This window comes from Amyelois transitella, chromosome 17 (assembly GCF_032362555.1).
Source record: "Amyelois transitella isolate CPQ chromosome 17, ilAmyTran1.1, whole genome shotgun sequence".
Taxonomy (NCBI): Eukaryota; Metazoa; Arthropoda; class Insecta; order Lepidoptera; family Pyralidae; genus Amyelois; species Amyelois transitella.
In genome coordinates this window covers 10,777,478-10,790,000 of record NC_083520.1, presented here as the reverse complement: position 1 = coordinate 10,790,000, position 12,523 = coordinate 10,777,478, and the positions used below count along the sequence as shown (strand labels likewise).

General features: G+C 42.8%; 2 protein-coding genes and 1 pseudogene across 2 annotated transcripts; 1 reads left to right on the top strand and 2 right to left on the bottom strand.

Moving 5' to 3' along the window:
- Positions 1 to 82: 82 nt before the first annotated feature.
- LOC106137466 (membrane-bound alkaline phosphatase-like) lies at positions 83 to 3,554 on the bottom strand (annotated as a pseudogene).
- A 333-nt stretch (positions 3,555 to 3,887) lies between these two features.
- Positions 3,888 to 4,982, bottom strand: LOC132901770 (uncharacterized). The gene has a single exon (XM_060949001.1). The coding sequence runs from the start codon at positions 4,980 to 4,982 to the stop codon at positions 3,888 to 3,890; it is 1,095 nt and encodes a 364-aa protein (XP_060804984.1).
- A 1,244-nt stretch (positions 4,983 to 6,226) lies between these two features.
- On the top strand, positions 6,227 to 10,580 carry LOC106137465 (membrane-bound alkaline phosphatase-like). Its single transcript, XM_013338299.2, has 7 exons — positions 6,227 to 6,295; positions 6,488 to 6,819; positions 7,121 to 7,310; positions 8,226 to 8,401; positions 8,666 to 9,037; positions 9,541 to 9,820; positions 10,365 to 10,580. Exons 1-7 carry the CDS (start codon positions 6,235 to 6,237, stop codon positions 10,568 to 10,570), a joined length of 1,617 nt encoding a protein of 538 aa, XP_013193753.1. The 5' UTR covers positions 6,227 to 6,234; the 3' UTR covers positions 10,571 to 10,580.
- The last annotated feature ends 1,943 nt before the right edge of the window (positions 10,581 to 12,523 follow it).

Below are 12,523 nucleotides of genomic sequence, written 5' to 3'. Positions count from 1 at the left end.
TATTGTGGTAGCCTTCTGGTTTGTTTGCCATTTGATACAATTCAAACCTTTTTTTAACAAACTTTATTTAATAAACAATTTATCACATTAATACCCATAAAATAAGAAAAATTAAAGCAGGAGATAAGATCTGTGTGTTAATAGCATTGCTACAGGCGTGCGGTCCAGGGCCGAAGCAGCCGGCGTAGGCCATGAGATGCGGCAGCTGGCTCTGCTCGAACAGCCCCGAGAACAAGTGCTGGTGCGGGCCGCGCGCGAACACCGCCACGTCCTCGCCGCCGTGCGTCTCGCTGCCTAATGGCGCGTCAGCGTGGGATCGCCACAAGGGATCGTCCGGAAGAACAACAAAAATCAAAGTTTCACACACTTTTTAACCTCAGATGAAAAAATAACGCAGTGTACGATTGACTCGTCTATAATGATTTTTTTAGGCGCGCTCAGTGGAAGTTTTTATTTTCCGTACCAAAACTCTAAGTTCTCTACTTATAAAAATCGGTGACAAAAGAGAGTAAAAATTATAACTTACGATAGTTTTCAACAGAGACGTCAACGCGTAGTCCGTTCTGTTGTCGACGAGCGCCCGGCCCGTTGGTGTAGGAGAGTGTCATGTACGGCACGCCATCCGAGTCCCGGGTATCGGAGGGCCCCAGTATGTCAGTGCCGCGGGAACTGTATCCGTTGAAAGCCATCACGTGCGCGTGGTCCGCTGTCACCACGAGGAGGGAATCGTCGGGTGAGAGCATCTCAGCTGCACGCTCCACAGCTTTGCTGAGCTCGATCGTTTCATCGAGGGCAAGTTGGACATAATTTTCGTGGTGGCCGTGGTCTATTCGCCCTCCCTCTACAAATAAAAAGAAGCCTTTTTCGTTGCGGCTCAGGGACCTTATTGCTACTTCAGTTAGCTCGGCGAGTGTCGGCTCCGTTGTTTCATTCGCTAGCATATGATATTCCATATGATTGCTCTCAAACAGACCGAGGAGGTACTCTGGAGGATCGTCATATATTTCCATTAGCTGTTCACGGTTCCATACGTAACTATAGGTAGAACCGGCTGCTTCTTTTTGGTTTTTCCATTCCTCTATTAGGTTTCGTCCGTCTGTCCTCGAGCCAGGTGAACCTTCTTCATCTATATAGGTGTTCGGCCTGAATTCTTGTCTTCCACCTCCAAGAATAACCTATGAGAGAAAATATATGAATAAATATAACATATTAAAGAGCGGCTAATGCATATGATAAAAATGAATTAGGAGATACTAGCATTACCGAGAATCTAGCGTTGCCGAGATAATTAGGACCAAAATAAAACAAACTTTGAATCTGTTGCCAGGAGCCATGCTGACGAGCTGTCGCGCGATGTCGGGGCAGCGCGCCGGGTCGAGCCCCGCGGCCGCCACGTCCGCGTCGCTCTCGTAGTGCCGGTTGGCGACGCGCGCGTACGCACCCGCCGGGGACGCGTGCGTGATGCGTGTGGTTGTAACGACCCCTGATTTGAAGAATTAACTATATTTTTTTCCAATAAACCTAATGACCATGTAATGGCTGCTTCTACACTTCACTACATAGTATAAAACAAAGTCGCTATTTTAGTGATGGTGTCCGCACCCCATCACGTCTCGTTCCCGGCGGGAGCGGTATGCGGTCTGCTGAAAGCCGCTTTGCGACGATGAATGTAAGAGGAGGAATGAAGGATAAGATTGAGGAAGTATGCCAGATGATGGATGAAAGACGGTTGGATGTGTTGTGCGTGAATGAAACGAAGCGGAAAGGATGCGACGCAACGCAGCACGGCCCTTACACGGCTTATTGGTCTGGAATTTCCAGTAACGGAGGTTGTCAAGGGGTCTCGGTCTAATTCTTTCTGCACGAATGGCTGAGTGTGTGAATGAGTATGAGTGTGTCAGCCCTCGTCTTCTATGGATTAGGCTGAAAGTTGCATCACTCGGATCTTCGTTCTAGGTGTTTATGCACCGTGGGATGTGAAAGTAGAAAATTTGCAAGATATGGATGTAGGTAAGAAGTATATTAATAGACTGAAGGATGAATTTGAAGAGTTAGATGAGATGAGCGATATTGAAGATGAATGGAAGGAATTTAAAGAAAGAATTGTAAAAGTAGTAAGTAGTTGTGTTGAAGTGTGTGGTGTAAGTAGAAGAAGGAAAGATAAAAATTACAACAATGCGTGGATGAGTAAAGATGTGCAAGAACTTGTGCGATTAAAGAAGAAAGCATGGCTGGATTTGTTAGCAGCAAAAGCTAACTTAAGAATGCAAGAGGTTATAGATGAAGATGTGAATGAAGCACGTAAGGAATATAAAAAATGAAAGATTTGGTTAAAAAAGCTGTGATTAGAAAGAAAGAAGAGTATAAAAAGGAATTTGATAAAAGGTTATCAGAAGACTTTTAGTCAAATCTGAAAGTATTCTGGAAATCCGTAAGGTCAGCCCGAGGAGAAACTAAAACCAGAGAGCTGACTAGGATCAGATGCCAGGATGGTAGCGTTATGAAAGAAGAAGAATGTGTGCTCAAGATATGGAAGGACTATTTTGAGAGTTTATTTGAAAAAAGGAAGGAAATAAGAAAGAATCTTTCTTATTTCCTTTCTTTTTGTCTGCTATAGCGAAGAAAAAGAGAATGAGATGGAAGGCGAAATTGAAATGTTCGAAATTGTGGAAGCACTTAAGAGTATGAAAGCGGGTAAGGCTGCTGGGTATGATAGAGTGACGGTCGAGATGCTAAAAGCAGGAAAAGGCGTCGTAGCAAGACAGTTGTACTGCCTTTTCAATTTGTGTTGGAGAAGCGGTCGAGTACCAAAAGATTGGTGTAAGGCTGTTATCGTGCCACTTTACAAAGGAAAAGGGTCACAACTGGACTGCAAAAAATATACGGTCGCTAGTTTGAATATAAAGATGTGATAGTATGCATATGATTATTTTCGTAGCAATGTAATAATACGCGTACGTGGGCACGTCGTTATGTTTTTCACTAACGAAATAAATATACACTCACCAGCGTCTCGTCCATCGTCGAGCGCCCAAGCGGCAATAGAATGCAGGTGCGTGCCGGGGTCGGCGGAGGCCTCGCAGTCGTGCCGCGGCACGGCGCCGCTCAGGCCGATAGTGCCTTGGTTCGCCTTCACCCCGCACAGGAATGCCGTTGCCGTGCACGCGGAGTCCGCAATCTGACCATTCAAGCAGTATGTCTAAAAATAAGAGGATATAATTGTACTGAGAGAGAAATAATAAAAGTTAAGAGATCAAATTTATAAAAGCAAACCTTTGAGAGCCCGACGCTAGGAAACGCCTCAAAGGACAGCTGCGCCTCTTCTCTGCGGCGGCTGCCAGTGTGGGCACCGACATGCCATCCCCGAGGAACATCACGACGTGTTTGGCGACTCCGCTCCGACCTGCCTCTGCCGCCCGCTGTGCGATCCCCCGCGCCGCTTGCTCGGCCCAGTAGCGCGCGGTGCCCTCGGCGGCGTCCGCGCGCGGCAGACCGCCCCGCGGCGCGCGCTCCTCCTGCTCGTGGTCCCGCGGGGCGCTTGCCACCGAAGTCATCACAATCGTGACGCACAATAACAGTGTGCGAATCATGGCATTGACTTAATGAAATGAACACTATTCACATCAGTAGGATTTTTTTTTTTTTTATTTATTTTATTTGTTTCACTTTGGGTTTGTTTTTGCATTAAGTAAAATGGATTATTTGTTTAGCTTCCTGGTTTGTGTGCTATTTGATGCATCTTCAAGCCAGGTTGCCAATGTTCTTGTGATGTGATGACGCAAATGGTTTATGATATTTATATATGAGTTTGTATATTTATATATATATATATTTATGTAATATATGTGTGTATATATATATCATTATTATTTTATTATTATATTATATTATTGTGGTACGATGTCCCCATTAAGATCTTTTAGATTGGAGTAGATATATTCAACAAATTTTGTTAGTGAGGCCATCGACTGTTCCTTTGTCATAATGTCCGTCAGTCTGTATGGGTCAATTTTTAAATTGTCGCAAATAAAAACATGATTCATGCGATGGTTTGTGAACCTGTGGCAGCGTTTGAGCAGATGATCGATGTCCTGTATCTCACCACTGCCACAGGGACACACATCGTTTTCTGTAATGTGGAACCTGCGCAGATACGACAGATGAAATCCGTGTCCTGTGAGGTACTGTGTTAGCAAAAATGTTATAGGTGTTTTGGTGAAGAATGTGTGTATTTGTTTGAGTGTGGGGAGAAGAGATCGTGTGTGTGCCCCTTGTGGTTCGCTTGTGTAACGTTTCTGCGATGTGTCGTGTGTTTGAGTGCGAGCAATGTGTTTGATGTGTGATGCGGGAACTGCGTCATAGTCGTTAACTTTGTGGAGTCGTGCTGCGGCTCCAGCTGCGCGGTCCGCCGCCTCGTTGCCAGCGACGCCGGTGTGTCCTCTGACCCAGTCCAAACGGATGCTTCCGAATCCACGGTAGCTCGCCATTACCTGGTGAATATCGCTCACCAGGGGATGGGTGTTGCTACGGTTGCGTATGGCCGCAATCGAAGACATTGAGTCCGTGTAAACGGTCACATCCGTCCGACCTTTGCCGCGGGCCCACCGGCACGCCCCAAGGATGGCGAACAGCTCCGCTTGGAAAACCGAACAGCTTTTGTGTAATTTGAGTTTTTTGGTGTGTATCGGGTGTGTTGAGTGAGTGTTGGCGTAGACGACAAAGGCCGCCCCGACGGAGCCATCCTCCTGTTTGCTGCCGTCCGTGTATATGTATGTGTTGGTGTGTGTCGACTGTTGGGAAATCACTGAGGCATTCTGCGCAGGCTCTGGGATAACGCGTTGGGCCGGGTGCAGCAACTGGTGAGTCGGAGTAGGTTTCTCCAACATGACATCGGGAAGGGAGTCAAAGGTGCCGGATAGGCGGGCTCGCTCGATCCGGTTCACCTCGAGCACTTTAAAGTTAAATGTTTTAAAGAAAAGCATAATCTTTTCTTTAAAACATTTATCTAATCTCATTAGATTTGGAATTCCGTAATGAAATTTAAATTAAAATATTTTTGAACTCATAGATTATTTAAATCACAATTTCATTAAGTTGGTCTTTCAGTCTTTTCAAGGCTGTTAACTCTGTCTACCCCCCGAGGGATATATACGTGATTATATGTATACGTATGTATACACTTATGCAATGAACATAACACCAAATATCTTGACTTTATTATGGTATCCAGCCATATCCATTCTGTCCATAGTCTAATTAACTACAATAATTATAAAAGTGCCGTGTAGTTCCTGGCACCATTACAAAAAAGAATAGGACCACTCCATCTCTTTCCCATGGATGTCGTAAAAGGCGACTAAGGGATAGCCTTTCAAACTTGGGATTCCTCTTTTAGGCGATGGGCTAGCAACCTGTCACTATTTGAATCTCAATTCTATCATTAAGCCAAATAGCTGAACGTGGCCATTCAGTCTTTTCAAGACTGTTGGCTCTGTCTACCCCGCAAGGGACGTGACCATATTGTATGCATCAAAAAGCATTACTTGTGATTTGGATAGCTTTCCGCTCCAGTGGGAATCTAAGGAAATCCTATAAGTGTTCAAATCAGTAAAATTTATTATGAAATAAAATATTTTTTCCGTGGTTTAACTCGGCACATTGTCATTTTGTCATTCATAAACAATCCCGCGGGAGCATTGCTTCCTTCCGAAGTTACATGTACCTTTATAACGTCGTTCACAGTTCTTTAGTTTGTTAGTATGTTAATGTACTTGTACGTACATCACTTAGGAAAGAGTCATTGGTACATGGCCGACGTTTTATTTGAACCTGTATTTAATTCGGACACTGTAAACATTTGACCATCGACGGCACCAACGCTCTAGCCGCGTTCAAACGCGTCATCTCCGTTAAATTCTCTTGGTGATGAAATAACTTTTAATCATAAGGACTAATATGCTCGTGTAGTAGTAGCAGCTCTCAAAATGCATATTTTAATTTACATTGGTGTATGTAAGAATATAGATTAGAATTGGCACGTGCTTACACAATAATGTATACTTATTTTGATCTCAGAATTTTGATTGTTTCATGATATGAACATAATAGTTATAATTTTATGGCTTTTATCAATCTGCATCACAATGGAGGTCAGACGGCATTCAACTCGTGCTGGCGATATTATTATCAGCCTCTAGTGTATGGCAGTGCGCTTTGTTACCTCCTCGCCGCACCATGGCCCGCGCCTTGCTGCCTGTCTTGCTATATATCCTAACAACTTTACAACTGTCAGATCGTAAGTGGATAATTATTTGGGCATTTTCAATTAATTTACGAAAATAAATCTTGAGACTTCCCACTAAGATGTTTGTTTATACTTAATTATGTTAGCCTGAGGCTTAAAATTGTAGATACCTTAAGTATGATTTAGCAAATTTATGTTCTTAAATCTGTAGGAATGATTAGAAAAATTCCCGTTATGTTACAGAAAAAGAATATCACGAAGCTTTGAGATCAGCTGCCCCACCAATATCTAGAAATGCAGCCGAAAGGCATCCGGACTACTGGGCGGAGGAAGCCCGGCGCGGGATCGAGGCGCGCTTGCGGCGCGGCGACGTGGACGGGGCGGCGGACGGCGGGGCGGACGGCGGGGCGGACGGCGGGGCGGCGGGAGTCCGGAACGTGGTGCTGTTCCTGGGGGACGGCATGTCGGGCGCCACGCTGGCGGCGGCTCGCGCCCTGCTTGGCCAGCGACGCGGTCTCACGGGAGAAGAAACGCAGCTGTCCTTTGAAAAGTTTCCAACAGTTGGATTGGCAAAGGTTGTCTTTCTTACTATTAGGAAGAATTTTTTAATGATAGATTTTAAGGATAAAATTTTAATTCTCGACATAAATAACACAGAGAGAAGTATGGATTATAATTATAAGTATGCTGTAGGGAAAGAAGAGTGCAGAGATCGTGATAAGTAGAAAGATGCCTACATCTCAGGGAAAGAGACGTGGTCTTATGTACGTAAGGTAGGTACATAAATTACGAGTACACAGTCAAGGAGTACTTCATATTTTTGGTGGCGTCAATGTATGAGGTAGTTTCAATTTGTAAGGTGTTGTTGGTTTCCAGACGTACTGCGTGGACGCTCAAGTGGCCGACTCCGCGTGCGCGGCGACGGCCTACCTGTGCGGCCACAAGGCCAACCTCGGCACCGTCGGCGTCACCTCCCACGTGCGCAGGGCCGACTGTGCGCCGCTCGCCCCCAACGAGACGGTCGACTCCATCGCCGCGTGGGCTCTAAACGACGGCAGAGATGCTGGTAACTTGTCAATGAACAATATGAGGGTTATTAAAGCAAACCTTTTGTACGAATTAGTTCAATGCATGTTTTTATTGATATTATTAATTTCATCATTCTACCCCCCATGGCTCTACCAACCTTCCGGGTATACGAACCAAATCATGGGAGGAGTGCACCGCGTTTGTTCTCTAACAGCAACTAATTTTAAATGTAGACAATGTGCATTCGTCCATGATTGAGATTAACGTCGGATGAAAATGCTGCAGTGTATTTTTTTCCGCCACTTTTTCTACATAATTATGAGTTTTGGGATCGGTAGTATATATAATTAGACCAATGTTGACGTCAATAAGTAATACCTTGTATCGAATTTTGAAAAAATCTATTCAATTCAAAACATACTTATAAAGAGAATAAACATGTTTTTTTATTTGTAACAGACACAATTAAAAAAAGTAACGTGCATTAGGGCTAAAAACGGATGAACTAGTTATAATTAAATTTGGCACAAATACCTGCATCAGCAGTATATACTACTTGTATATCTATAAACTTCCACGAAAGCAAAGCCCTGGGAAAATACAGAAGATTAATTACAGTAGCATAATATTTTTTTTTTTAGAAATAAATATTTACGGGACTAATTACACAGATTGAGTTAGCCTCGAAGTAAGTTCGAAACTTGTGTTATGAGATACTAACTCAACGATACTATATTTTATAATAAATACGTATATAGATAAACATCAGACCCAGGCCAATCAGAGAAAGTTCGTTTCTCATCATGCCCTGGCCGGGATTCGAACCCGGGACCTCCGGTGACACAGACAAGCGCACTACCGCTGCGTCACAGAGGCCGATATTAATAATACTTGTATTAATGTATTGCGACAAACAATGTTTTTAGTATTGAAAACCATTGCGATCGTTCAGGTATCGTGACGACGACGCGCGTGACGCACGCGTCGCCGGCGGGCGCGTTCGCGCACGCGGCGGAGCGCGACTGGGAGAGCGACGCCGACGTGGCCGCCGCGTGCGCCGCCGGCGGGGCGCGGCCCGCCGACATCGCCTATCAGCTTGTACATTCATTTCCTGGCAATCGATTTAAGGTAGCTTAATTAATCTTTATATTAAGAAAACATAGAAGCTCTATGTTTTCTTAATGTCAAAGATCTCCTATGACAATTATGAGAAAAAAGGTGCCTGTATTATGTGACAAAGTAAATATTTTTCTTTTTTTATATAATGTTAGCTACAAAAGTTAGAAAATTCATAAAATAATTTGGTAGTTATATAATAAATATAAAAACGATTTATTTATTTGTATGAAAGTACCAATTTTGTCTGTAAGTATATGTTTATTTTATGTTAAGGTTATTTTGGGTGGTGGAAGAAGTGAGTTCTTGCCGAACAACATGACTGACGAAGAAGGCACAAAAGGAAAACGGTTAGACGGACGCAACCTAATAGAAGACTGGATGAACGACAAAGCTGCTCGCAACGTGATCCACAGATACGTTTGGAACCGGGAGCAGCTGTTGCGTCTGTCGTTGTCGCCTCCAGAATACGTGTTGGGGCTGTTCGGGGGAAGCCACATGCAGTACAACTTGCTGTCAGACCCGACGACGCAGCCGTCGCTCGCGGACATGACAGAGATAGCATTACGCTCTTTAATCAGAAACAGTAAGGGTTTCTTTTTGTTCGTGGAGGGAGGTCGCATTGACCATGGACATCATGAGAATATGGTAAGGTTTTGTAAAAATTATCTGGAAGATATTATTTTATCTTATTTTATCTTGAAGTAATGCAAATTTTGCAGCATTCTGTCCGTATAGTTCTAACATTCATTTCTACCAGTAGGACTAAGTGGCGAAATAAATCCATTAAGATGTACAACCTACTTAGTAAGATAGATTGTTTAATATAAACCGTTCTGTCCTACTAGATGAAATTAAAAGAGAAAAAAAATGAAGTTCGTAATGTTCTGCGGCGAGTTCTTCTGATAGAATTTAACTGACATTAAAAACACGGAATTTTTCATGTTAATTATGCAGCTTGTAGGAAAAAAGAGAATGTATTCGTTTCTGACATCAGCACATGCATACTAAAATTCGAGATTAGATAGGAGAAACATCAACAAGTAGATTCGAGCGTGAGATTTCATAGAATACCAAATTGAGGTAAATGGCAGTGATTCAACATCTTGTTGAACTTTACAAAATACAGCCTCTATTTTATTTTCCACGAGGCGAGTCTTGCGCTAGACGAGACTATTCAGCTGAGCGAGGCCGTCCAACGAGCCGTGGACTTGCTGCCCCCCGCAGACTCGCTGCTGGTGGTGACGGCGGACCACTCGCACACGATGTCGTACAGCGGCTACGCGCGGCGAGGCAGCGCCGTGCTGGGCCGCGCGGACGGCGCCGGCGCCGACCGCGTGCCCTACACCACGCTGTCGTACGCCAACGGGCCCGGCGCGAGGCCGGCGGCGGGCGGACAGCGAGTAGATGTCACGGCTGATGATGACTTTGGTAACTGTTCTAAAATCTGCTATATATTTTATTAAATTAATTTAACGAATTATATCTTTTATTTTAATAAGTTCATAATTTGATACATTACATTAACTATGTAGGTATGTATTTTCACTTCAATTTATTTTGCAATGAATTTATTAATAAAATATAGGTACTTATGTAATCAAACAGTTTAAAAGCGTTAATCTGTGTAGCATATTATATAAGTAGGATAAGAAAATACAATAATAATATTTATATTGAGTTTCTTATATAAGAGTTCTATAGAACGTTATTTTTTTTCAATTTAACAATAATGTTCTCTATTTGTGATAACAGACACGTTTATTAAATCTAAGATAGTATCTCATTGTTATTTACATTTTATAGAGATTTAATTTCAAAACCGTTGACGCTATTATGCCCAAGAACTATTATAAGATTTATATGCATTATGTTTGCAAAATAGATTAAATGCTAATTCAACCTGTCGCATCCTTAAAGTACCTACTAAGATGAGCTATAACAGTAGTTACTAATAGGCATAAGCATGTCGCAGGTGGCGCTCAGTGGCGCTTCCCCGCGCTGGTGCCGCTGGGCAGCGCGGCGCACGGCGGCGAGGACGTGGCGGTGTTCGCGCGCGGCCCGCACCAGCGCCTGCTCTCGGGGCTGTACGAGCAGAGCCAGCTGCCGCATCTCATGGCCTTCGCCGGCTGCTTCGGCCCCGGCCCGCGCGCCTGCAACCGCACCCAACCCTGCTCGTAATGCGATACCAAATTGGCTGCTGTCATATCTGTTGCTCCGTAGTAGTCATTTATGAGTTTAATTTCTACAAAGTAAATAACAAATATTTTTTTCTTTGTAATGTTAGTAAAGATAAGTTATAATAAAATATAAGGTAGAAATAATAATTACATATGGGTAATTTCAATTTATGGCGTACTTATTTACATTATCATGCGTTCTGATGCAATAAACCTTATTGAATATTAGCATTTTCATGTTGTTCCTTTAGATACATATCTGCGTTCATATATTAACAATTAAGATCTAAATGACATACATACATACATACATACATATGGTCATGTCTATGTCACGATCAGCTATTTGGCTTACTGATAGATTTGAGATTCAAATAGTGACATACTTGATTAATTTACTCGCATTTTAAACTCAAAATTGATGTCAAGTTAAATATGATTTAATCTTGATATCGGTCACCAACGTACACCATTCAGGCAGAAATGTTAATCATACTGTACGTATTTACCGAAAGATAAAGGCGTCATCAATGCGATTATGACGAAATGATAACCACCGTCCACGGGCGTGTGCTGCGCCGGCGCACGTTACGGCCACTCGCAGATCCACACCTTCGAGCATTTAGATAACAATAAATAAGAACGCTATTATCACTTTATTATTATCATACAATCAATATCAATGATTTAGATTTGCGAGTTACATAGATTGTAAATCATGTTTATTATGAATGTGGTACAGATAGAATTGTATTTAGGTACTCAAGTGTTTAGCTCTCGCAACATTTATTGATTAATACTCGTAATACAAAAGGTTCCAAAGATCCTCTAGAGCTCCTTGTCATGCATCATGTATAAGTTCAGACTGCTTCCCTGTACGGCCCTAACTACTAAGGGGTTGGGGTAAAATAAAATTGTAAAAAATATAATAAATATAAATATATACGTGATAACATAAATATATAAGTGCCGTGTGGTTCCTACACCATTAAAAAAAGAATAGGACCACTCCTTCTCTTTCACATGGATGTCGTAAAACGCAACTAAGGGATATGCTAATAAACTTGGGAATCTCATTTCTATCATCAAGTCAAAAAGCTGAACGTGGGCTATCAGTCTTTTCAAAATTTTTAGCTCTGTCTACCCCGCCAGGGAGTCGTGACTATATGTATGTATGTATATACGGGACAAATTACACAGATTGAGTTAGCCTCAAAGTAAGTTCGACTCTTGTGTTACGAGATACTAAGACAACGATACTATATTTTATACAAATACCTATACAGATAAACATGTAAGACCTCCGTTTTCACAGACAAGTGTACTACCGCTGAGCTACAGAGGGCGTAGTGTGCCTGCTGTATATAGGTTATATAAATATTTAAATGATTTGTTTATAATGTAAAATATAAATAAGAACATAGCCTGATGAGCTGGTAGCTTATGTGTTTGTGAAAGAATCCTGCCAGTGTGGGCGACGGCCGCTCCTCTCGATACTTGCTGCTCGCTGTGGTCTCGCCGTCGGTGATGCTGATGATGCTGGAGAGAAAGATACTGCCTTTGAGACGAAGTGTTTCTTTACTGCGATTTTATTATAATAAGAGTTATTGTTATATGACTGTCCGTGGAACATTATTTATATGTTAGTGGTACAAGTCAACGGGTAGCTCAACAGATGAGCATGATAATTCCCTCAGTTCTGTGTTCAATAAACTAAACAAAAGTAAAAAATATGTAACGAATTAAATTTAGTGACATTGCAGATTATTGAATCGAGATTTCCCCCAAACAAATCGCATCGTTATCGCCGCAGCGGCGCGCGGCGGAGCGCCACACTCTCTGTATTCATTGTCTCGCGAGTGCGCTATAAATCTCAAGCAGGCGAGGGCGCGGGATGTCGCACACAACGCGGTGCCAGTTCTACACACGGTCCGGCGATCTGACCCGGTTCGGA